This window comes from Sebastes umbrosus, chromosome 1 (genome assembly GCF_015220745.1).
Source record: "Sebastes umbrosus isolate fSebUmb1 chromosome 1, fSebUmb1.pri, whole genome shotgun sequence".
Classification (NCBI taxonomy): Eukaryota; Metazoa; Chordata; class Actinopteri; order Perciformes; family Sebastidae; genus Sebastes; species Sebastes umbrosus.
In genome coordinates, this window is record NC_051269.1 from 20,500,370 (window position 1) to 20,522,664 (window position 22,295).

A 22,295-nucleotide genomic window follows, 5' to 3' on the forward strand; every position below is an offset into this window, starting at 1 on the left:
TTATTAATTAATATTTACCCCTGGCATGTTTTATGTTACTTTATTTAATTTTATATTTGTTTGTTTTTATTTATCCCTTTATTTCTTGTTTATGTATTATTTACCTATGATTCAGTTTAATTCTTTATTTTATTGTTCACAGATTTTTTAAAAACTCATCTGTAAACATTTTAAGTTACAATTTATTTATTATCATATGCACAACAATTACAGAGGCAGTCGTTGTCAATGAAAATCTTGGCTCTCAAGCTTCCTCCAACAATGCTAATTCAAAATGTATAAAAAGAAAGTCACACAAGTAAAAACAAAATGATAATCTCTAAAACATAAAATAATCCAAGTTAGATTATAGACAAACAAATATGAAATAAAGTAATATAAATATGCAGTAGGCAGTAATTGCAAATGAATAAGCTGAATATAAATGGGAATGTAGTAAATGTACATGCATAAGGAGGAATATATACACATATGTAATTGAAAAAAACATTTCCTAAAGCTTTTTCAACAGTTTGTTCACTTGTTTTATATCTGAAGACCAGAATAAATAATACAAATAAAAATAAGTAAATAATAATAATAAATAATGAAATAATTAAGTGATAGTTATTGGCACATCTACTCAAAACTACCACAAATTATTTTAAAAAAGAAGTAGAAAACTATTACTACTATATCTGAAGTGTAATCGGTGCATGTCAAAAAGGCAAACATATAGGCTACATATGATATAACAATGGATGATGAAGTTTTATTGTTGTCAAGATGCTCAAAGTAATTCTGGCAGCTATAGACTCCAAAATGATTTTAACATAAATAAATATATTTTTTGTAAACCACTTATTTGGGTATTGGCTTCTGAAACAGGACTTAGCGGTGGAGTAACAACTACTGTAGCCACTACCACTTCTCTCAACTAATATACTAGTGTTACTGTAGAGTTGTTTTGACGATTAAACATTAACCCATTTGTTATAACCCACAGAACTTAATTTTTCAATTTTCACGGAAGTCCCAAAGTTTCCAAATATACCAAATACGTCAGGCTGAAATTGGGGGAAATTTATATAGATGATGCACAAGATGTGTTGAATATTTCCATTTAATGATGGATTGAAGCAGCCAAAAATATGAAGTCCTGGGTCTGAATATTTAACTCAGTAATAACATCATAAAGCTTCAATGAAAAGTTGGAACACGCTTATAGAGTAAATATTTTATATGTGATACTCGGAGACAAGGAGGGATAAGATATTTTTTCTGACCTTAAAACTACTAAAGGGGAAAAAAGGGGAAAACTGCATGTAAAGTTGTCAATTATATCTCCAGTGTTTCTCTGTGTTGAAGTGTACGTACATAGACTAACCACTAGAGGGTAGTGCTCAGCCATAATAGAAATATAAAGTGTCTCCCAATGAATTACTCCACAGTTGACTACAAACTGAGGGATGGAGACAATATCAACAGCCATAAAATCTATTACAGTTTAGTAAAATCAGCCCAATAAATAATGTTAGTCAGATAAGGTTGTTCACTGCTCATTTCTGTCAGTGTAAAGGATGAAATGAAACAGCTCAAGATTCAGTTGATGCTTTTTATTCAAACATATTGAATGGGTCACATCATAGAGGCACTGGTGGTGATGATGCATCACAGTAAAAACTTGTTGTCCAAAACAATGCACTCAAATAGAGCAGAGTTAGCAGCTTTTTACAAAACACAGAGAATCGTTTAGTACAAGCTAAACAAAGTCAACCAACTCTCTTACAATGAGAGCAAATAACATTCAGATATACATTTGTACTGTTGACACAACAGAACATGTTGATGACTGAACAGATGACTTCAAAACCCAACATGAGTCAATAATCTTTTACAAAATAAAAAGTCAGGGAAATGTGCTACCAGAAAGTAGCTTAGATTTGCCAGCTCCTGTCAATGGATCAATCTGATACAGAAGACTTATAGGACTTTAGGGCAGGAGTGATAATACTGGCCAATATTGGCCAAAAATATGATTATATTGATAAATCAATAAGAGAACATATGGTATTCATAGAATACAATTTTGTGCTGCTCAATATTTTCACACAAATAAGATTAATTTTCTTTGAAAATATAATTCCCAAAAGTAAATGGAAATTTCAGTCCAATATGACCTTGATATTAACTTTGCACAGACACCTCTATTAGCATAATGTGTCTGGTAATAACTTTTGACCAATGTGGTCATCTCAGTTAGTCTGGTAGTAACTCCAGTCTGTAGGTGTCTACCACGGCCTCCAGAGGGCGCTGTTGACTGGACTCTTCTCTTTGGTGATGCTGGTCTGGACTGTGGAGCTCAGAAGAGAGAAGTCAGCCTCTCTCAGGTTGTTATCAGAGGAAGACTGCAGCTTGTTGAAGTGCTTCAGCAGTCTTCTCTGCTGTTGATGCTGCTGATGCTGCTGCAGTCGTCTCAGAACACAAACTGTCATCTCCAGGATGTCTGCTTTCTCCAGCTTGGCGTCTGGCTGCTGTTTGAGGAACTCTGGACCCAGGACAGACTTGAGCTGCTCAATGCTGCTGTTGATTCGCTCTCTGCGTAACTTCTCCACCAGAGGCTTTCTGAGCTGCAGAGAGAAAAACAAAGTCATTAATAAACTTATTCTGGAATATAGTGTTAGCATGAACAAAGACAACGTCTCATTAACGATATTTAAATCATCTTGAATCTTCAGTTTACCTTGTGGGTCAGAGTCAGATGCTCCTGAGAATCAGTCATTGCTGCAGTGATTGTAGGTGCCATGTCTGGATCTCTGTGCTGTAGAGGTCTCTGTAGAGAGAATCTGATCTCTGCTGGCTTCATCCCTCCTATTTATAGTCCCACATCTCCATATGAATGTGTGGGTCTTGGTCTGGCTGGAGTTTCTCACAGTCTCAGCCAATCAGAGAGCTCGGCGAGACAATAAGGGATGTGGAGCAGCAACATGCTGAATGCTGTTATATTGCTCCAGGGACAATGGTTAGATCTCAGGGGAACAGGTGGAGGACTGGGGGGGTGATGGAGAGAGACTCACAGAGCTCTGTGTGAATCTGGGAAAGTGGTGACCCTGTAGAGAGAGCAGATCTGCTGCCTGATGCTGGGATCAATGACTTTGACTGAGCACACGCTCATCATCCCATCACACATGTGGGACACTGACAGGGAGATCGTCCTCAACATTAAACATCTTTAAGTTGCATTTGTGCTATTAAATCAAGTATCAGTCCTTGATATTGACCGTGTTTTAAAAAACTGAAAGACCATAATTTTAAAACATTTAAAAAAAAAATCATATTTAATGTTAAAGCCAGCATATTGCATTATTATGAACAGCCTCACACACTTTTATGAATTGCCTCACATGGCAGCTATTGGCCCTGTGTTGAGCAAAGGGCAGAACTTGGCAGCACAAACCATCTGGAGGAACACAACAACAGTGGCTAAGTTTAAATGTCCAAAAAGTGAATGGGGATTTGAATTGAAAGTTGGTTACAGGTAATTAATTAATTAATAGTTAAAGGAATACTAAATTCACTTTGTATTCTTTCTAAAACAAAGTCCAACAAAATGTCCCTCTTTGTCTGTTAGTTAACATTTAAAGGTTCAAGGAATTAAGACAACGGTATGTGTATGTTTAAACATGAATCAAGTCTTTATAACCCTGATTGTAAAGGCGACATCGCCCTGGCAGTTTGGCATCCATCAACAGAATAAACAAAAAGACTTACATTGAAATAATGACCTGATAAAAATTAAGTTGGCAAAAGTTTCGAGAGTTTGGACCAGAAAGAGAGACAGACCGTGAAAGAAATACAGAAAGAAAAAGAGAATAAGGAGAGACAAAGTGTGCCAACTCCCCTCGGAGAGCAGTCAGGTGCTGGTGGGGTTGAGGATGCTAATCACACTGAACTGTGACTCTGCTCTCGCTCTCTTTCCCACACTCCGTCCATTCACTCAACAATAGACATGTGCCTTGTTAAATGCTAATTCGTCCCCACACAAGCAGCTCCCGGCTCTCCCTCGAGGGTGAAGTTTGTTGTTTAGACACTCTCTTCAATTAGCAGAGCAGGAGGAATAAACACAAATATTTTGACTGGGAATGTGACCAGTTCATTGAAATGTAATGTAGCATCCAGTCAACTAAATGTATATGGGTGCAGATTTCATAATTATAGAGATTTAAACTGTGTATTTTTTTTAATAAGCATGTATAACACGCTATACTGTAGTTATAAGCAGATACTTTGGACGTTTTGAAGTGTTTATTAATGTACAGTATTTGTCAGCAATTATAATTTATCCTATAAAGACAGATTTTACATAATTACAACTATTTATATACAGTATTAGCATCTATTATACACCAGCCACCACTTATAGGTGCACACAGGGAGAGTTATAGTTGTTGACAAATACATAAATACATACTTATATCTGCTATATCTGCCATTTATTAAATGTTCATATACTGTAAATAAATGCTAAATAGGGGGTTGACTTAAAGTGTTACTGCATCTTCTTTATGTAACGATCAAGGATATGCATTTTTGGTTTCAAATTTTAAAGATTATACATTTTAAAAATATATAGGGAAACTATAACATATCATATTATATTATATTATATTATATTATATTTGATAACACAGCAGCACCATTGTATTTTAATCCAAATTTAATTGAATTTCTTTCAACAAATGACAAATCTCTAAATTGTAATTTTCACAGCGGTTCATTTTCAAATAAAAAAAATACATAAACATTTAAAGTATAATCTAAATGTACATGCCATCAAGTTTAGTGTGTGAAAACTGTAAACATTTAAAATTCACTATTAAAGAAATCCTCGCCACCTTCACAGACTTCGTCTTTTGTCTGTCTGCCTCTATTGTCCCTCCGTGGCTCTGTGAGTGAGTTTTCTCTGCTTTCCCACACTCCGTCCATTCACTGCCTCCAAGAACAAAAGAAGTGTGTCTGGTTGCACATCACATTAATTATGGAGTCAGTTTACGAGTTGTGTCTCGCTGCCTCTGAATGGAAATTCCTGTCATCAAGGCTCGTCATTACCAGGCTTTTGTAAAGTGTCTATCAGGAATGCAGACATGCTAAGTATTAATGAACATTCAAAAGATCTCATCCCCCCATGCTCCTTTAGATTCAGATTGTTCCTCTGCATTCCTGGCTGTTTATTTTGACGGGAAAGATAAAAGGGTGTCTAGTCCTGAATTGATCAGGTGCTGGTTATAGTGTAAGAAGACTATGAATTTGAAGCTAAACCTTATTTGGAATAGCCTGCAATCAAATTAAAACATGATCAAACCATCTTCATCCAGCTGTTGGCAGGGAGTTTTGTGTTTAAAAACTATTAAAAAGGTCACTGCATCCAGGATAGGATTAGTAGTATGACTAGCACCTTAACTGCAGATTTTGCAACAAGAAAGAAACCAAGCAAGCAAGACGAGTTCTTTTTATGCATTAGATAGTGTTAAGTTTGATTTGTTTGCTTTCTATAAAACAGAAATATACGCATGTTCAGTTTTAGAAAAAAATGAAAATGTAACATAATTTCATGATGAAATCAGTCAAAGCCATTGATCCCAGCATCAGGCAGCAGATCTGCTCTCTCTACAGGGTCACCACTTTCCCAGATTCACACAGAGCTCTGTGAGTCTCTCTCCATCACCCCCCCAGTCCTCCACCTGTTCCCCTGAGATCTAACCATTGTCCCCCGGGGCCATAAAACCATTCAGCGTGCTGCATCTCTTATTGTCTCATCAAGCTCTCTGATTGGCTGAGACTGTGAGAAACTCCAGCCAGACCAAGACCCACACATTCATATGGAGATGTGGGACTATAAATAGGAGGGATGAAGCCAGCAGAGATCAGATTCTCTCTACAGAGACCTCTACAGCACAGAGATCCAGACATGGCACCTACAATCACTGCAGCAATGACCGATTCTCAGGAGCATCTGACTCTGACCCACAAGGTAAACTGAAGATTCAAGATGATTTAAATATCGTTAATGAGACATTGTCTTTGTTCATGCTAATACTGTACTCCTGAATAAGTTTATTAATGACTTTGTTCTTCTTTCTGCAGCTCAGAAAGCCTCTGGTGGAGAAGTTACGCAGAGAGCGAATCAACAGCAGCATTGAGCAGCTCAAGTCTCTCCTGGGTCCAGAGTTCCTCAAACAGCAGCCAGACGCCAAGCTGGAGAAAGCAGACATCCTGGAGATGACAGTTTGTGTCCTGAGACGACTGCAGCAGCAGAAGCATCAACCTGCGGACTCAGCAGCTGTCAATCAAGGCTACTCCAGGTGTGTCCAAGAGGTGACACACTTCCTGTCCAAGGAGGAGGTGAAGACACAGCCCCAGAGAAGACTGCTGAAGCACTTCAACAAGCTGCAGTCTTCCTCTGATAACAACCTGAGAGAGGCTGACTTCTCTCTTCTGAGCTCCACAGTCCAGACCAGCATCACCAAAGAGAAGAGTCCAGTGGACAGCGCCGTCTGGAGGCCGTGGTAGACACCCAAGGACCTGTAGAAAAGTGAAGCCCATGAGTGAAACCAACATTTGTGCTCTTGGTCTTTGACCCTCGACCTCATTCTCGTGGTCTCATCTTGAAGACTTATTGCATATGTTACTGCAATGTTTACCTTTTATTACCTTTTGTGAAGGCCACATTATGTGTTTCTGTGATATTTGCAGGACGTCTACTATTTTGTATTTCAAAGGTAGTGCCTTATTTCAAGTGTTACTCTGTGAAGTAAACAGTATTGTTCCTAATGGGAATGTCTATACATAGTCAGTAACACTGACAGTGTTGTATGTACTTTTTCTCCATTTAGGAGACACAGTCAATCATGTTGAACATGTGTCAGACTTCTATGTGATATTCACATACTGTTTATTGAAATGTCCTTCCTGATGTATCTTTAAACATCTCACTTGTCTGCGTTTTTAGCAGATGGATGTTGTGTATTCATTAAGACAACTGTGCTGAGTTATGACTCTGTGAGTGACAGCACTCATACCTTCAGTGAAGGGCTTAATGTTTGGAAAACGTGAATGTATCTCTTCAAGCCAAGTGATGCGCATTAAAACAATCACCAAAACAAAACAAAAAAAAGGTTGTCTTCTCATTTTTTTATCACCTCACACACCAGGTCTCAATCTACTGCATATTTCAACATATATTTTAAATGTATTTGAAAAGGGCATGTATAAATAGCTGACCGATGCAGAATGCTGAGCCAAACGTCAAACAGATAAAACCAACCCCTTCTCACCTGGTCAGGGAGTGATTAGTGGTGGGTTTTGGTCTTTGTTACACAGTGATTCCACATCTTGAAAAGATGTCACAAACATATGATGGACGATGAGCCAGATAAGATCAGACAGAGAGCTTCAGCTGTGAGCTAATGACTTATACATTTACCTCCAGAGCAGCTTCAGCACAGATTCACTACGTCTCTGTAACCAGTGGTGGAAAGTAACCAAGTACATTTACTCAAGTATTGTACTTAAATGGAAATTTCAGCTACTTGTACTTTACTCGAGTATTTCCATTTCATGCTATTTTATACTTCTACTCCTGTATTAAGCCGCCCGGCAGCATATGAAGTAGATGAAATAAGCTCCACCTTTACCAGCTGCAACATTAACCCTCTGAGACGACCCGTTTTAGTCTTTTTTTAGGGGGGTACAGGGTTTTTTAGGGGGAGATAGCAGGTCAACAGTAGATGTCACATAGAAGTGGTGTACATCATCTGGAAGCTGGGAACCTGAAGATTAATTTGAGATGCAGCTCAGCACTGTGTGTCAAGTTGTTCTAGTCATAAATCAGAAATAAACATGAATGAATGAATGAATGAATGAATTAAAGCGATGTACACATTAATGCAATAATTATAATCCAATGATATTATTTACTGTATACTATTCTGAAAAAGGCCATTCTGCATAATAATTAATTTACTTTTGGTTCTTTAAGTGTAGTTTGATGCCAATAACTATGCACTTTTACTTAAAAAGTAGAAAAATAATGGTATTGCTATTTTTACTTAAAGATCTGAGTACTTCTTCACCATCTGTAATTATACTGGTGGGATGAACTCCGTTCTCCTAAAAGATACAGGTAGTAGGAAGCTAACACATCAGTCTCCCATAGGTGATAAACTGCGCTGAGATCTGGTGAATGCAAAGGCCGTAGTTTATGATTCACATTGTTTTCACTCCCATCATTAAGTCAACAGTCTTTGTCCTTTATGCAAACATCTGAATTAATTATGCTCATCTGTTCTTTAGTTCAAGTCTTCCCTTAATGTGTCACCTGCTTCTACATGTGTGGTGGTCATTGGTTGAAGAAGTACTCTGATCTTTTACTTAAGTAAAAATACCATAGTGTAGAAATACTCTGTTACATGTAAAAAAAAAAAAAAAAACTGCATTCCAATATTACTTAAGAAAAAGAACAAAAGTATCAGCATCAAAACATATTTAACGTTCCCAAAGTAAATGCTGAATGGCCCATTTCAGAATATACGTATAGTTTATATTATTGGATTATAATTAGTGATGCATTAATGTGTTCATTACTTTAACCTTGTACCTACCAACATATTTAACATGCAAGGACTACTGACTTTTGTCTCCGAGGACCCCAAGAATAAACTACTCTAAGAAACAACCATCAAAGCAAAATTATATATATTAGTTATGTAATTAGGGTCATCTGAAGTAAAACAAAAGATTACTTATTTTAGGAAAGTTGCAGTTAATTAGCATATTGTGTAAAAGGAAAATAGACAGAGCAAATGAAGAAATCTGTGTCTGTCTCCTTCACAATGCAATTGGGTGCTTTTGCCTGGGGTCCCCTAGGACCCCAATACATTTTCAAAAAGCACTAATTAAAACAGAATGAGAAAACAATGATATGAAGTCATTGGGAACATTACTAACAGCACCTGTGAGATATGACAAAATAAAATATAGCTCTGGGGTCTGCGGGGACCCCAGTCGGTAAGATGAGGGTTCATGTTGCAGCTGGTAAAGGTGGAACTAATTTATTTATTGCTGGGTAACTTAACCTATAATAATACACTATAATCTATTTGTTGATCATATTTTGTGTTAATCTGAATCTGCAAAGTAACAAGAACAAAATGTTGTTGAGTAAAAAGTACAATATTTGCCTCTGAGATGTAATGAGGTAGAAGTATAAAGTAGCAGAAAACAGAAATGCTCAAGTAAAGTACATGTACCTCAAAATTGTACTGATGTACAGCACTTGGTGGTTATCAGACGTTCTGTCATGGAGCAGGAAATGCTACTGTTCATAGTGTTCAAAACAGCATTCATTCCACTTGAGAACTTGAACTATGATAAACAGAAATGTAATTATCTGTACAGAATATACTTCATCTGAACATGAAGAGTTTTAATGATGTATTCCCCAAAATTGATTGAATTGAAGTGACATGAAAAGACTTGAATTTCTTATATATTTATTTTCTTGAAGTCTGCAAAAGCAACAAAACAAATTCCAATCCACTTTGGATGAATAAACATAAAAACGGTGGATAAAACAAAACCTGCATACATGGCATACAAAACAATACATAACAAATCCCTTTTCAGAAGAAAGGTTGGCGTTTAACAATATAATACATTATATACCTTGAAACAAGGCGGTAAGACACTGTAGGCACACTGCAATCACACAATATTAGCCAGGAAGAATAGGCTCATATTGCTCTGTTTGGCTTAAGCAGATTTTACTGCAGTTAATCAATATAGATTTTATAGATAAACAATTTTGGTCCTAACTAATTCCTGCATAGTTAAAAGACTGGATTTATCTTCTGTGGAATGTTCAAACAACCACGAGAATCATAAATCCCACAAATAGCAGCACGTTTTAACAAGTCAGCTACGGACTCTTCTCCTCAGTCAGTGACCTCTTCACCTTTGCCTCGGAGTCCTATTTTCTTTCTTTCTTTCCATATCGCAGGAAGGTTTTGTAGATCCGCTCATCACAATGCAAACAATGCACTTCTCTACAATCAACAGATCACAGAGATGCAGTTCTTTTAATGCGAGTCCATTTCTCGTGTTGTGTCTTTAAAAGCACAGTGGAGCCAAGTCTTCCTCTTCATCGGGAAACAGACGTAAAATGTCCCTGGAGTATTTGGAGTAGCCGTTGTGTGACAGCAGAGCTTTTCTCAGTGTGAGCAGGGACTTGGTTTTCTCCAGGATGTCTGCAACAGGGATCCCATTCTGCAGGTGTTCTCCTATCAGAGCCTTCAGTTTCTCCACTCCGCTGCTGCATTTCCTCTCCAACATGTGGAGTTTACACCTGAGAGAAACAACGTCATTTAGATTAGTAAAAGGAACTTAATGAAATGAAAAACTTTTTACAGAAAACGTATATTCATAATTGATCATTTGAAGAAATGTAGCTTTGGCTTACCTAAAGAGCTGCTCCTTCACGGTGTCTTGAAGAGCGAGGTCTGCGTAGAGAGCCATTTTTTCAAGGTCTGCTTCTTGTGGTAGGAGGTTCTGGTGTAGCTTGAGAAGGTCTGGAGTCTCTGTTGATATCTGCGTGTGTTGCTCTGCATTTATGCTGTTCATCCTGCGCTCTCTCTGCCTTCGTCAGCCAATCAGGAGGCTTGGAGCTGCAGGACAATAGAGTGAATTTAATGGCTGTCACACAGAACAGGTGGGATGCTTTATCTTTATGCCATACATCAGCGAGGTCAGTGGGAAAATGGTTTTCCCAAGGTGGACACGGTAACATTTTGTTCTTGTGATGCTTAGGCCTGGACACTGATTATGATTTGACATAGAAGAGGTCATTTAATGGCACTAATCTAGGAATGTGAATTGAAAATTAACAAAATATTACACTTTTTCTAGTGTATATATAAATATCTCAGGGAACAAAAATCTGATACACATGATGACACAAATATCCTGTCCTGTGTTGAAAAGTATCTAAACTTAACTGATTTGTTTATTTTACTTTTTGTTTTAAAAATACATATCTAAATAAAATATTTATTAAAATACCATATAACAAAAAGCAGTATTTAAAAAAAGTATCCAAAAAGCTGTAATAAATGTTGTAAAGTGATATTTTCTGTCTCAGCAGTGAGCTACAGCTAAAGCAGATGGTGTGTGTGTGAAGTGGCTTTCTGCCTGAGAACCATCCCGAGGCTTTGTGGGAGCAGACACACTTCTATTGTGTGTGCAGCTGAGCAGCCTGCATTCAGAAGTGTGGGAAGCCGTGTGTCGCCGGGGCTCCAAGCTCCGGAGAGAGGAGGAGGGCGTGTGACCGGGGCACGCTCGGCACTGTGCTGGGAGCTGTGGGAGCTCAGAGGAGGGGAACTGGGAAACCTGAGCCCCCTTACAGAGACAGCAGATAGACACACAGGCAGATGGAGAGCAGATAAGCAGGAAGGTTAACCCACCTGGACGTGATTACAGCTTGCAGTTATTTTAGGGTGCTCACAGAGAATAAAAAACAAAAAGACATTTATAACAGACAAGAAAACAAAATATATACCCCTCTCTCAAAGTGCACACACTCATGCGCATCAAAAGGATTACATAGAGGTAAAAAGAGAGAATACATGCCATGTCAGTGATCATATTGTACGAATGCTTATGATACTGCTTGGAAAAAAAAACAATAATCTTACAGATAACAACTTTAAAGGATCAATAATAATCTGACCTCTATAGATGTCTGGCAGGAATTGCATCACCATCTCTGGCATAATTCATCACAACTCAAAGTCTTCAATTGCATGGAATTCGCTTAAGAATTTTCTCTTGTATTTATGGTTCTGTCAGCCAATCAAAGTGTTTGTAAACTATGGCTGAATGAGTTTACCTGTATCACCTAAATGTAGGCATAACCAACTCTAGGCATAACCAACACAAAACACACCGTTCATTGGGTGTATTTTGTAGGATGTTTCCGCCAATTTGGACTGAAAGCGACTACTGGACACCAGTAAAACGTCCGTCCAAAGTGCTGTAGAAAAGTAAAACAAAATAATTTCTATTGTATTGTCATAATTTAAATGTCTCTACCGAAATGGCCTGTGTTGAACAATAAAAATATTATAAATATGCATACTATCATAACGTTTTAATTACTTACTTAATTATTTCGCTTCCCAGAGGAGCATAAAGACATAAATGGAAGTTAGAAAAATCCAGCACACAGATTTTGATAGCAATCTCAAACTTTTTCATGTCAGTGACCTCCAAAATCGATGTCCAATAGACCATAGACCACGGAGGTATAAGAGCTTGTGCCCTATGATTTTACCCTGCGTGTTAGTAAATAGCCTACAACTACATTAAATGCTGTTTATGTCATGCTACTAGCACTACTACCTACTGGCCGATAGCCAGTTGTTTGTGAATAGAAACGTTAATACATCCACCACGGTACAGGCTGACAGCATACAGCTTATGGTTTTATTATAAGATAATAAAAGTGATGAATTACAGACAATATATCCATTATTACAGCCACATGCAGCTAGCAGGAAGCTGACAGAAGCGGATATGTCATATGATCGTGCAGGGTGGTGCAGTCCCGTGGTTTCTGATGCACGTTCATTATGTCGAGGAAAATAGCTCTGGATTCAGCTATTAGTTAATTTTACAACTTTTAGGACATAATGATTTCAATGAGGGCTATTTAAGTGATCGTACTAAGTTGATTACCTAAAAAAAAATGATTCTCTTATTTACAGACATCTCTTTACGCATCCATAGCCATAGACACATTGCCGTTTTCAGTCCAAAATGGCGGCAGTGCTACGGCAGCGACATCTAGCAGCTGTTGTCAAAAAAGCACCAGGGTTTCGTCTCTTTGCTAATCTTTGCCTATATGGTGAAAGAGGCTTATGTTGTCCTTATAGTCCTAGTATTTTTCTACCACACCAATACTGTTTTTATTCTAAGTAATGAGTGTAAGACATCTGTGATAGTCTAAAATGAACCAAATAAACAAACATATTGGTAGCATTTTGTTTATTATAGCTCCAAGAGAACAAATCTTGCTTTCAAGAAAATCAAGATAATCTCATAATTGTGTATTTATATATTGCAGACAATGATTTTATTTTTTCAATTTTGCATGAAGTTATGTAAAAACATTCTTTGGTATTCTGAACGGATATATACAACATTAAGACATATATGTTATATACGTATATATATTATATATATATATATATATATATATATATTTATGTTAATTTATTTTATTTTATTTATTTATCTACTTTTTCACTATGATTATTTTATTTTATTTGTATATTTGTGTGTATTTATTTATTTATTTATATTTATTTTTGTACACTTGTTTTTTTTTTGAGTGCCCTCCGGGTATTATCATGGGTGGGGGTTGGTGGGATATTTATCAGTCCAAACATGTTTGTGCAGTGGATTGTCAGAGTTGTATTTACAAAATTCAGAAATAAACTCTGTTTAAAAAAAAAAAGACACATATTTTATGTAGAAAATCCTATCAAGTTTCAGTATTATGGATAGACAAGAGGAGGCGTTGAAGAGCCTTTCTAACTGTAAATGAGGAGTTGTTTTAGTTGATTAAGTTAGTTTTGTTTGGAAATGTTAATGTTGATGTTAATCTTTCATTTTCATCGCAAGGTATACCTAATCAGGTAACGTTATTGACATCAATTTTATGATGATGATGCGGAGAAATCGCGCAAAAATGCAAGCTTCACATGAACTGCTGAAGTACAATTAAACCTCCTTTTATTACTTTACTTGATCAAGACATGGATTTTTTTTTAATTTGCTTTACTGAAAGGAAAATCGTGTAAAGGCATGAGGTAAGTGATGTTAATATATGATGACTGACTGCTGATTCAAGACGACTAATTCTGGGTTAGATTTGCTGGATTTGAAATCTTAGGAAATGTTATTTAGGATGACGTGTTGTTTACTTTTCACTCTACTGACGTGGAATCAGCTGCTTATAGCGGTGAAATGTTAGGTAATACTGCTGTTATAACGTTACTAAGCGTTACTGGTCCGTTGCTTGGAAACTAACACTAACTTGTTGTAGCTTTAGTTGACCTAAAAGTAAAAAAAATCGAAAAAAACTCTATACTGACGTGGGGAAAGTGATGCCAGCTGGTCTCTTTGGGTCCTTGCGGTGAAGCAATTATTTTGTTTATTTGTTTATTTATTTTGCACAATTTAAGACTACATAATAAAATAAATAAATGAATAATATACAGTGCAGGAAGAGGCAAAAAAAAAACACTGGGCTTATCTGAAGCCTCCACCTAGAGACAAGATTAATATAAAGAAATAATATGACTACATTATAGTGATAACAAACAATTAGGACAAGATATATAAAATAACAACAATAACAATACAGTATATAACTTATTAGGTATATAGATTAGGTTATATCAGGTATATAGATTAGGTGCTGAACAACTGACAACTTGCTTACTTGTAAACAATATCCAAGTAATGGTGCCTTCAGTACATAATAAGTGAATATATTGTAATTTACTCGTATATCTCTTCGTAATTGTATGATATGTCTTCACAGTGAAAACTACAGGAAAGCTACCATAGCTATTATATACCTGCATTTTCACTTGTAGATCAGCGCTCAACATGGATTGCTCTACCTTGGTAAGACATTAAAATTCCCAATGACATTTATTTCTTAAAGGCAACATTGTTCAACAGTTGTATTTGGACCATATAAGCTCTTGAAATGCACAGATATGGTCTATCTTGGGGATGCTAGTTTTGAAACATTTTCTTAATCGATAACCGACCCTCGTTAACCGATTATTAATTGTTAACTGACAAGATTTGTGCCTTGCATGCAGCGGTTCACAAAATTCTGAATTCAGTTCATATCACGGTTTTGGGATCACGGTTTTCGGTTCGGTTCGGTACATTTATGTTACAGCGAGGAGGTCATGATCTGATTTCAACATGCTTTTCATTTATTTGGCAAAATTAAGTTATCAAATGTTTGCCTTAACAAAAGTATGGCTTACATAAAGAACATAAACACTTTTTCAATAGGTTCTACAGTAATTAGTGTAGGGATGCTCATTTTGAAACATTTTCTTAACCGATAACCGACCCTCGTTAACCGATTATTAACTGTTAACCGAAAAGATTTGTGCCTCGCGCCAGCTACAGTCTATAAGCACAACAAACAACGGTTGTTTCAAACCTGCAGTTTGCAGATTGAATTAAAAGATGGTTCGGGAATTGTGCACAGCACCAATAACCAACCATAACTGTTGATAGCGTTTTTTACAGTCCCATCCCAATGAGAAGTGTTTTGTTAATGTGTAAAAGATGCCTGGCTCTAAAATCCGATTGTTTTTCTTTCTGTCAGATTTCATTTGATGAACAGGGAGACCTGCGGTGCAGTGATTTGGATCTGCCTCTGTTTACATCAGAGAGGTTGATCCGAGTGTTCATGTTTCATTTCTGGAATATGAAAAAAACGTGAGTCAAAGTTAAATGTCATTAATCAACTGGTTAAACACTGGTTAAATGTTAGTTTTTCCTAACCATTCCTAATCCCTTCTTCCAGTCAGTGGGAGTCGATGAAAGACGGCATAATTGATGATGAAACATCCGAACGGCTCTTCGACCTATGTGAAGCTCTTCTGGAGACAGTACATGCCCAAATCGTGGATGCTGTGGCACCTCACATTCGCACCCCGGCTGGGGATTGCAGTGCCAACAAATCTGTCACGATGTAAGTCAAATGCTTCCACAGAACTGTTATTCACTTACATCTTCTTCTCAAACATCAAACAGAAAATACAAAAAAAATCCATAACCAGATTCTAGTGTTGGTGAATACTGTCATCAGTTATCAGGGTTAAGTTTGGTCCCCTTAAGTTCTGAAAAAAGTTCAGAGGGTGATAGCAGTGGAACTGTTTAAATGTTACTGCCCAGAGCAGATCAGTTAGCTAAAGTATGACTGTTTCTCTTTTTAAGGAACGAGATTGGATCTCGTAACTATCACACAGTGACAGAGGAGGATGTCGAAGCCAGCCTGGGAAATTCACTTCACCAGTGTCTTGGAGAAGTGGTAGGAGTTGTAGAGGAGAGGTCAAAATACTCTGAAGAACTGCTGCAGCTGGTTGCAGAAGATGTGGCCGAGAGGGTCAACTGCACACTGGCTTTAACCAAGCAGACAGCCCCTTTCCAAGAATCAGAGGATTTAACTTTAGATATTGTTTTCCAAGTTGTCAAAATACTGATTAAATGCCTCTTAAAGAAGGAGGCCAACGAGCCCAAGGTTGAGGAGTTCAACACAGAGGAACCTGAATACGGGCTCATAGTTGAGGAGTTCAGTACACAGGATTTAGACGGCAGGTCCACGGAACCGTTCAGCTCACCGGAACCAGACGACGAGACCATGTTTGAGGAGTTTGGCACAGAACAACCAGCCAACGAGCCGAAGGTTGAGGAGTTCAATACAGAGGAACCTGAATACAAGCTCATATTTGAGGAGTTCAGTACACAGGATTTCGACGGCGAGTCCATGGTTGAGTTCAGCACAGAGGAACCTGACAACAAGCTCACAGTTGAGGAGTTTGGCACAGAAGAACCAACCGACGAGCCCCAGGTTGAGGAGTTCAACACAGAGGAAGCCGACAACGAGCTCATGGTTGAGGAGTTTGACACAGAAGAACCAACCAACGAGCCCAAGGTTGAGGAGTTTGGCACAGAAGAACCAACCAACGAGCCCAAGGTTGAGGAGTTCAACACAAAGGAACCTGACAACGATCTCATGGTTGAGGAGTTCAGTTCACAGGATTTCGACGTTGAGTCCATGGTTAAGTTCTGCACAGTGAAAACTGAAAACGATCTTGTCCTTGAGGACTTCAGTTCACTGGATTTCGACGTTGAGTCCATAGTTGAGCTCTGCACAGAGGAACCAGACATCAAGACCATGGTTGAGGATTTCAGCTCAATGGAAAGCAAAGACTCTTCTCTACTCTCTACTCAAACTCAAGAGTTTGGATCTGCAAAGCTGGAGGAGGCTGTACGAAAATCCCCCAGCTTTGTTAAAAAAGTGAGGACGTTTTTCAGAAGAAAAAGTAAAGTAGCTCCAGTCTGTGAAGTCGCCCTCCTGGAGAAGAAACAGAAATGCTCAGCCGGCATCGGGATGTTCGGTGCCGTGGCCAGGATTCTAAGGAAGCCCTTCACCTGCTGCATCCGCTGTGGATCACAGGATGACTAGCTCACGCAAGCATCCAACATTCAAGCTTTCCCCAATATGTTTTCTTTTGCCTCCTCTTGAAAAACAATCCCTGGTTTTCTGACATGGATTAGTGACATGGGTTGTTTTTCAAGATGCCACTATCAAAAAGGACGTGTTAGTTTGGAGTTTGGTAAATTACAGGCTGGAGTGATCATTTGAAAAAGTGATTTTGTCAAAAAAACTCTTTTCTGTCTTTTCTAAAATGGCCACTGGGCTGCTCATTCTATGTGACTATGGAGAAGATCGCCCAACTCTAAAACAAGCACATCCTTTTTAAGAGTGAAGGCAGCACGATGGCTCAGTGATTGAGCTAGCCTTGGCATGTTCTCCAGGGTGGCTCAGTGATTGAGCTAGAGTGGGCATGTTCTCCACGGGGGCTCAGTGATTGAGCTAGAGTTTGCATGTTCTCCCCGTGGTGACTTTGCCCACACATCTACATTTTGACATCAATAAATAATGATGATATTATATATTTTCTTTTTACATTTCTTTATGCATTTCTGCCTCATTATGCAAATGAGCGGGCTGTCACTCAACGTGTGTCATGGTGTCAGAGTGCATAGACTGCACTCCAGTCTTCATCCCGGTACCGGTACAAGTGTGCAGTGGGTGTCCATCAATTAATTAATGAATACATTTATTTTTAATATTAGTTTTGCTACATTTAATGACATATTTATTCATCATGTTCTTTATTTATTGATTGATTTAACAAGTAAGGCTGCAGCAGAAAAACTACTGAGTCTATTGACAAGAGTAAGGGTATGTTTTTTTGCTTATGAATAAAACGTTTTATTTGATCGAGGGAGATTGTGTTATTCTTTCAAACATTCAATGTCAAGGAAACATTTTCTTGTTTACTTCTAGTGGTATGTAACCATGCAGGTTAGTTTGGCTTTATTTGTCCAGATTCGCCTGTTCCTAAAATTTATTTTGTCCAATTTTATCATGGTTAAGAAAGTTGTCTAATGACTACGAGCAGCCAAGTTACATGTTTTAATGTTTGCACAGTTCAAAACATGGAAATTCCTCATGGTATGAGTTCTATGACAAAGAAGTAGTTCAAAAAAAGGAGCACACACGCACTGCTCCAGTACAATCAGCAGCATATTCCAGGATTTACATAAAGGTCAGTGTAAGGTTTTATATATGACCTCTTCATTGTAGGTTTCTTCTTACTGTGAATCAATACTTAAAGTAAATTTGATTATAGAAGATGCTTTTCAAGTAAACACCTGGACTAATATTACGTAACACCAGTAAAACTATATATATATATTTATATTTTGAAATGCTTCTGTTCTGTGTGCAGGTGAGGAAACTAACCACACTTTTGTCCCCTGGCAATAGTAGTTGATAAAACACAAAATTCTGTAGCCAGTTTAAATAACACAATCAGCAGCATGTGTCACAGTCTGTTCTGATGAGTGTGGATCAGTGGATACAGCTGAGATTTATATCACTGTAGCAAAGGATTTGTGGTGGATAAAATATCAGTTCCAAATACTTGAGTTTTGCTTCAAATGCTGACTTTTAGAAGTACAGAAAGGGTGAAAGCCATGGTACTTCTTTTCTGCTGCTATGAATACACTTGGGAAAAAAAATCTATAAATATTGTGTGCAGTTTTGTGAAACATAAATAAAATTCAGCTAAAAATAAATAAACTTATCATCCTCCAGTGAGAACATGTTTGATGTTTAACTTCTACTCTAACTTATTTTAAAATAATCAAATGGGAGCAGAGCTGAGAAAAATTTTACCTAACGAAAATTCTTTAAAAAGGCTGTAAGAAAAAACAATATAAAAACACAACATTTTCAACTGGCAGTTTTGTTTATTCAACAAGGCACAATGAGCCACATAAAGTATGAAAGCTCCAACTAGAGATGATGATACATCACAACAACAACTTGTAGATTTCTACAAGACACACTGTACTCAGAGAGAGTAAAGGAACAACTGTCTTTATAAAAGACAAACAATTTACAATATTTAAGGACACAGTACTCACTGTATTTTAACAATATTTATAACACATTTTTACTGAGTGAACGAACGAAACAATATTAAAAACTGACCTTACAACAGGTCACATTGTTCTTAACTGAATTCAGTTGATTCTAAAATGTCACATTGTCACTAGAAAACTGTGACAATATGATATTAAACAAACCTTTACAGTAAAAGGATAAACACATTGATCTTACAACAGATAATTTTTCAATAATCACATAAAGTGAGAGAAAGTCCATTATGACAAAATGTCCATAAAAAGAACAGGTAAGATTTCGATCAATTCAAAATCATCAATACCTATCAAGAGGTAATAAATATCTCGGTGCACTATATTGTACCAACATATGACGTGCAGTGAGACATAAAAGTATCACAGGAAAATTGTGACATTAAGCAAATCTTTTAGAAGAAATGGAGAAACATTTGGATCTATCAACAGATCAGTTTTGATTAATCAGAGAGATTAAAGTCCATTATGACAATATGTGCATAAAGAGGACATTTAAATTGTTGATCAATATGATCAATAACAATCAGAAGATAACAGATGTTACCATAGTATTATATACTACCAATACATGAAGTACAGTGAGGTATGATAATAATAATTGCTGATGCAATCAGATTTGGTTCATGCAACATGCATGACAAGATGTTCTCTTTCTGAACTTGAAAGATATTGTTGCTGTCATTTCCTCAGGAAATGTCATCTTGAACAAAGAAAACACACAAAATACAACCTTCTGTACAAACAGAAGAACAAGTTCATCAAATGTCAGAATTCATAAGAATTCATTTCCAGTAATCTTTGACCAATGTGGTCATCTCAGTTAGTCTGGTAGTAACTCCAGTCTGTAGGTGTCTACCACGGCCTCCAGAGGGCGCTGTTGACTGGACTCTTCCCTTTGGTGATGCTGGTCTGGACTGTGGAGCTCAGAAGAGTGAAGTCAGCCTCTCTCAGGTTGTTATCAGAGGAAGACTGCAGCTTGTTGAAGTGCTTCAGCAATCTTCTCTGGGACTGTGTCTCCACCTCCTCCTTGGACAGGAAGTGTGTCACCTCTTGGACACACCTGGAGTAGCCTTGATTGACAGCTGCTGAGTCTGCAGGTTGATGCTTCTGCTGCTGCAGTCGTCTCAGGACACAAACTGTCATCTCCAGGATGTCTGCTTTCTCCAGCTTGGCGTCTAGCTGCTGTTTGAGGAACTCTGGACCCAGGACAGACTTGAGCTGCTCAATGCTGCTGTTGATTCGCTCTCTGCGTAACTTCTCCACCAGAGGCTTTCTGAGCTGCAGAAAGAAGAACAAAGTCATTAATAAACTTATTCAGGAGTACAGTATTAATATGAACAAAGACAATGTCTCATTAACGATATTTAAATCATCTTGAATCTTCAGTTTACCTTGTGGGTCAGAGTCAGATGCTCCTGAGAATCGGTCATTGCTGCAGTGATTGTAGGTGCCATGTCTGGATCTCTGTGCTGTAGAGGTCTCTGTAGAGAGAATCTGATCTCTGCTGGCTTCATCCCTCCTATTTATAGTCCCACATCTCCATATGAATGTGTGGGTCTTGGTCTGGTTGGAGTTTCTCACAGTCTCAGCCAATCAGAGAGCTTGATGAGACAATAGGGGGTGCAGCACACTTCATGCTGTTATATCCTGGGGGACAATGGTTAGATCTCAGGGGAACAGGTGGAGGACTGGGGGGTGATGGAGAGAGACTCACAGAGCTCTGTGTGAATCTGGGAAAGTGGTGACCCTGTAGAGAGGGCAGATCTGTTGCGTGATGCTGGGATCAATGACTTTGACTGAGCACACGCTCATCATCCCATCACACACGTGGGACACTGACTATTTATTTCATCTAGCGTAAAAGTAACGTATAACTTACATGTAACTAAAATTAAATGATCAATGGAAACAGATTCGTTTTGATTTAATGCTTTGATTGAGCCAAAGCAAAAACATTCTTGCAAGTCCCATTCATGTCATTTATCCTCCATTTTTTCTTTATAATTCAGTTAGATTTTATATTTCACATAATTTGATCTTTATCTTAACATACTGTACTCCTGAAGACATTTCTTTCAGGTATTAAAAGGAGTGTGATGCCCATGATATATTTAAAACTTGAGACCAACAGTCATTCTGCTGTCCAGATGTTTCAGTCTTCTGACTTGTGTCTTGTAGTCAGTGTGGGTAGAAAGTTGGTCTCAGTTTCCCACACTGACTCCTTGAATGCTGTGGTCAATGAACAACAAAAGCACTTTGAATGGAGCCTTTGTGACTGATACTGGACGTGTGTTGTAGTAGAAACAGAGCCTGACGTCACCAACCATCTGGAGGGAAACAACGCCATTGGCTGGCTCTGATAGTTTGTAAAGTTTGAAATCATGATCAAAATTTCACAAGAAATGTTAGGCTAAATATATTTGGCAAATTATTTCATCATCTTTAAATCATTTTGACCATTCAGTCAAAATTGTGTATATTTATCAGCAACTGGATTCAGATTTCAGCTCTATAGATGAGGAGGGGGGGGGCATTGAGGCAGCTGTTTCCTGAAGTGTGCCAAATCCCTTTAGAGAATAATCTGCTGCTGGTGGGGTTGAGGATGATAATCATGCTAAACTCTGATCTCCAGAGTTTTCCCACACTCTCTCCATTATAAGAAATTATAATAATTCCATGTTGATCTTTTGATTATTTGTTTTTAACACATGGTGGCCATTAAATAGTTCCTTTTATTTCTCTTTCATTTTTTTTACAATGTACAACTCATCAACATTTAATTTAAAAATGTATATAAAGTCAAGATGTGCTTTGTTGGAAACCAGTGCTGAAATCACATGTATCATTTAGATATTAAAAAAACCTGTATTGTTAATATCAGTAAGAGGTCAACATGTGATATTTGGCTATGGTCATATTCTGTCAGA

General features: G+C 37.6%; 2 protein-coding genes across 5 annotated transcripts; one reads left to right on the top strand and one right to left on the bottom strand.

Moving 5' to 3' along the window:
* Nucleotides 1-1,580: 1,580 nt before the first annotated feature.
* Nucleotides 1,581-20,882, bottom strand: LOC119490063 (transcription factor HES-5-like). Of its 3 annotated transcripts, none has more exons than XM_037773277.1 (3): nt 20,760-20,882; nt 20,366-20,646; nt 1,581-2,415 (listed from the first exon to the last, which is right to left on the bottom strand). In XM_037773277.1, exons 1-3 carry the CDS (start codon nt 20,880-20,882, stop codon nt 2,271-2,273), a joined length of 549 nt encoding a protein of 182 aa, XP_037629205.1. In that variant the 3' UTR covers nt 1,581-2,270. The 3 variants fall into 3 exon arrangements, with proteins under 3 accessions (XP_037629205.1, XP_037629213.1, XP_037629221.1); XM_037773285.1 differs by having other exon boundaries at nt 1,581-2,225; nt 20,176-20,646; XM_037773293.1 differs by lacking the exons at nt 20,366-20,646; nt 20,760-20,882 and adding an exon at nt 2,723-2,860 and having other exon boundaries at nt 1,581-2,609.
* Nucleotides 2,488-7,127, top strand: LOC119490080 (transcription factor HES-5-like). 2 transcript variants are annotated; one of them, XM_037773303.1, is made up of 3 exons: nt 2,488-2,568; nt 5,908-6,010; nt 6,124-7,127. In XM_037773303.1, the coding sequence occupies exons 2-3, from the start codon at nt 5,948-5,950 to the stop codon at nt 6,547-6,549; spliced, it is 489 nt and encodes a 162-aa protein (XP_037629231.1). In that variant the 5' UTR covers nt 2,488-2,568; nt 5,908-5,947; the 3' UTR covers nt 6,550-7,127. The 2 variants fall into 2 exon arrangements, with proteins under 2 accessions (XP_037629231.1, XP_037629233.1); XM_037773305.1 differs by lacking the exon at nt 2,488-2,568 and adding an exon at nt 2,722-2,735 and having other exon boundaries at nt 5,903-6,010.
* Nucleotides 20,883-22,295: the final 1,413 nt, after the last annotated feature.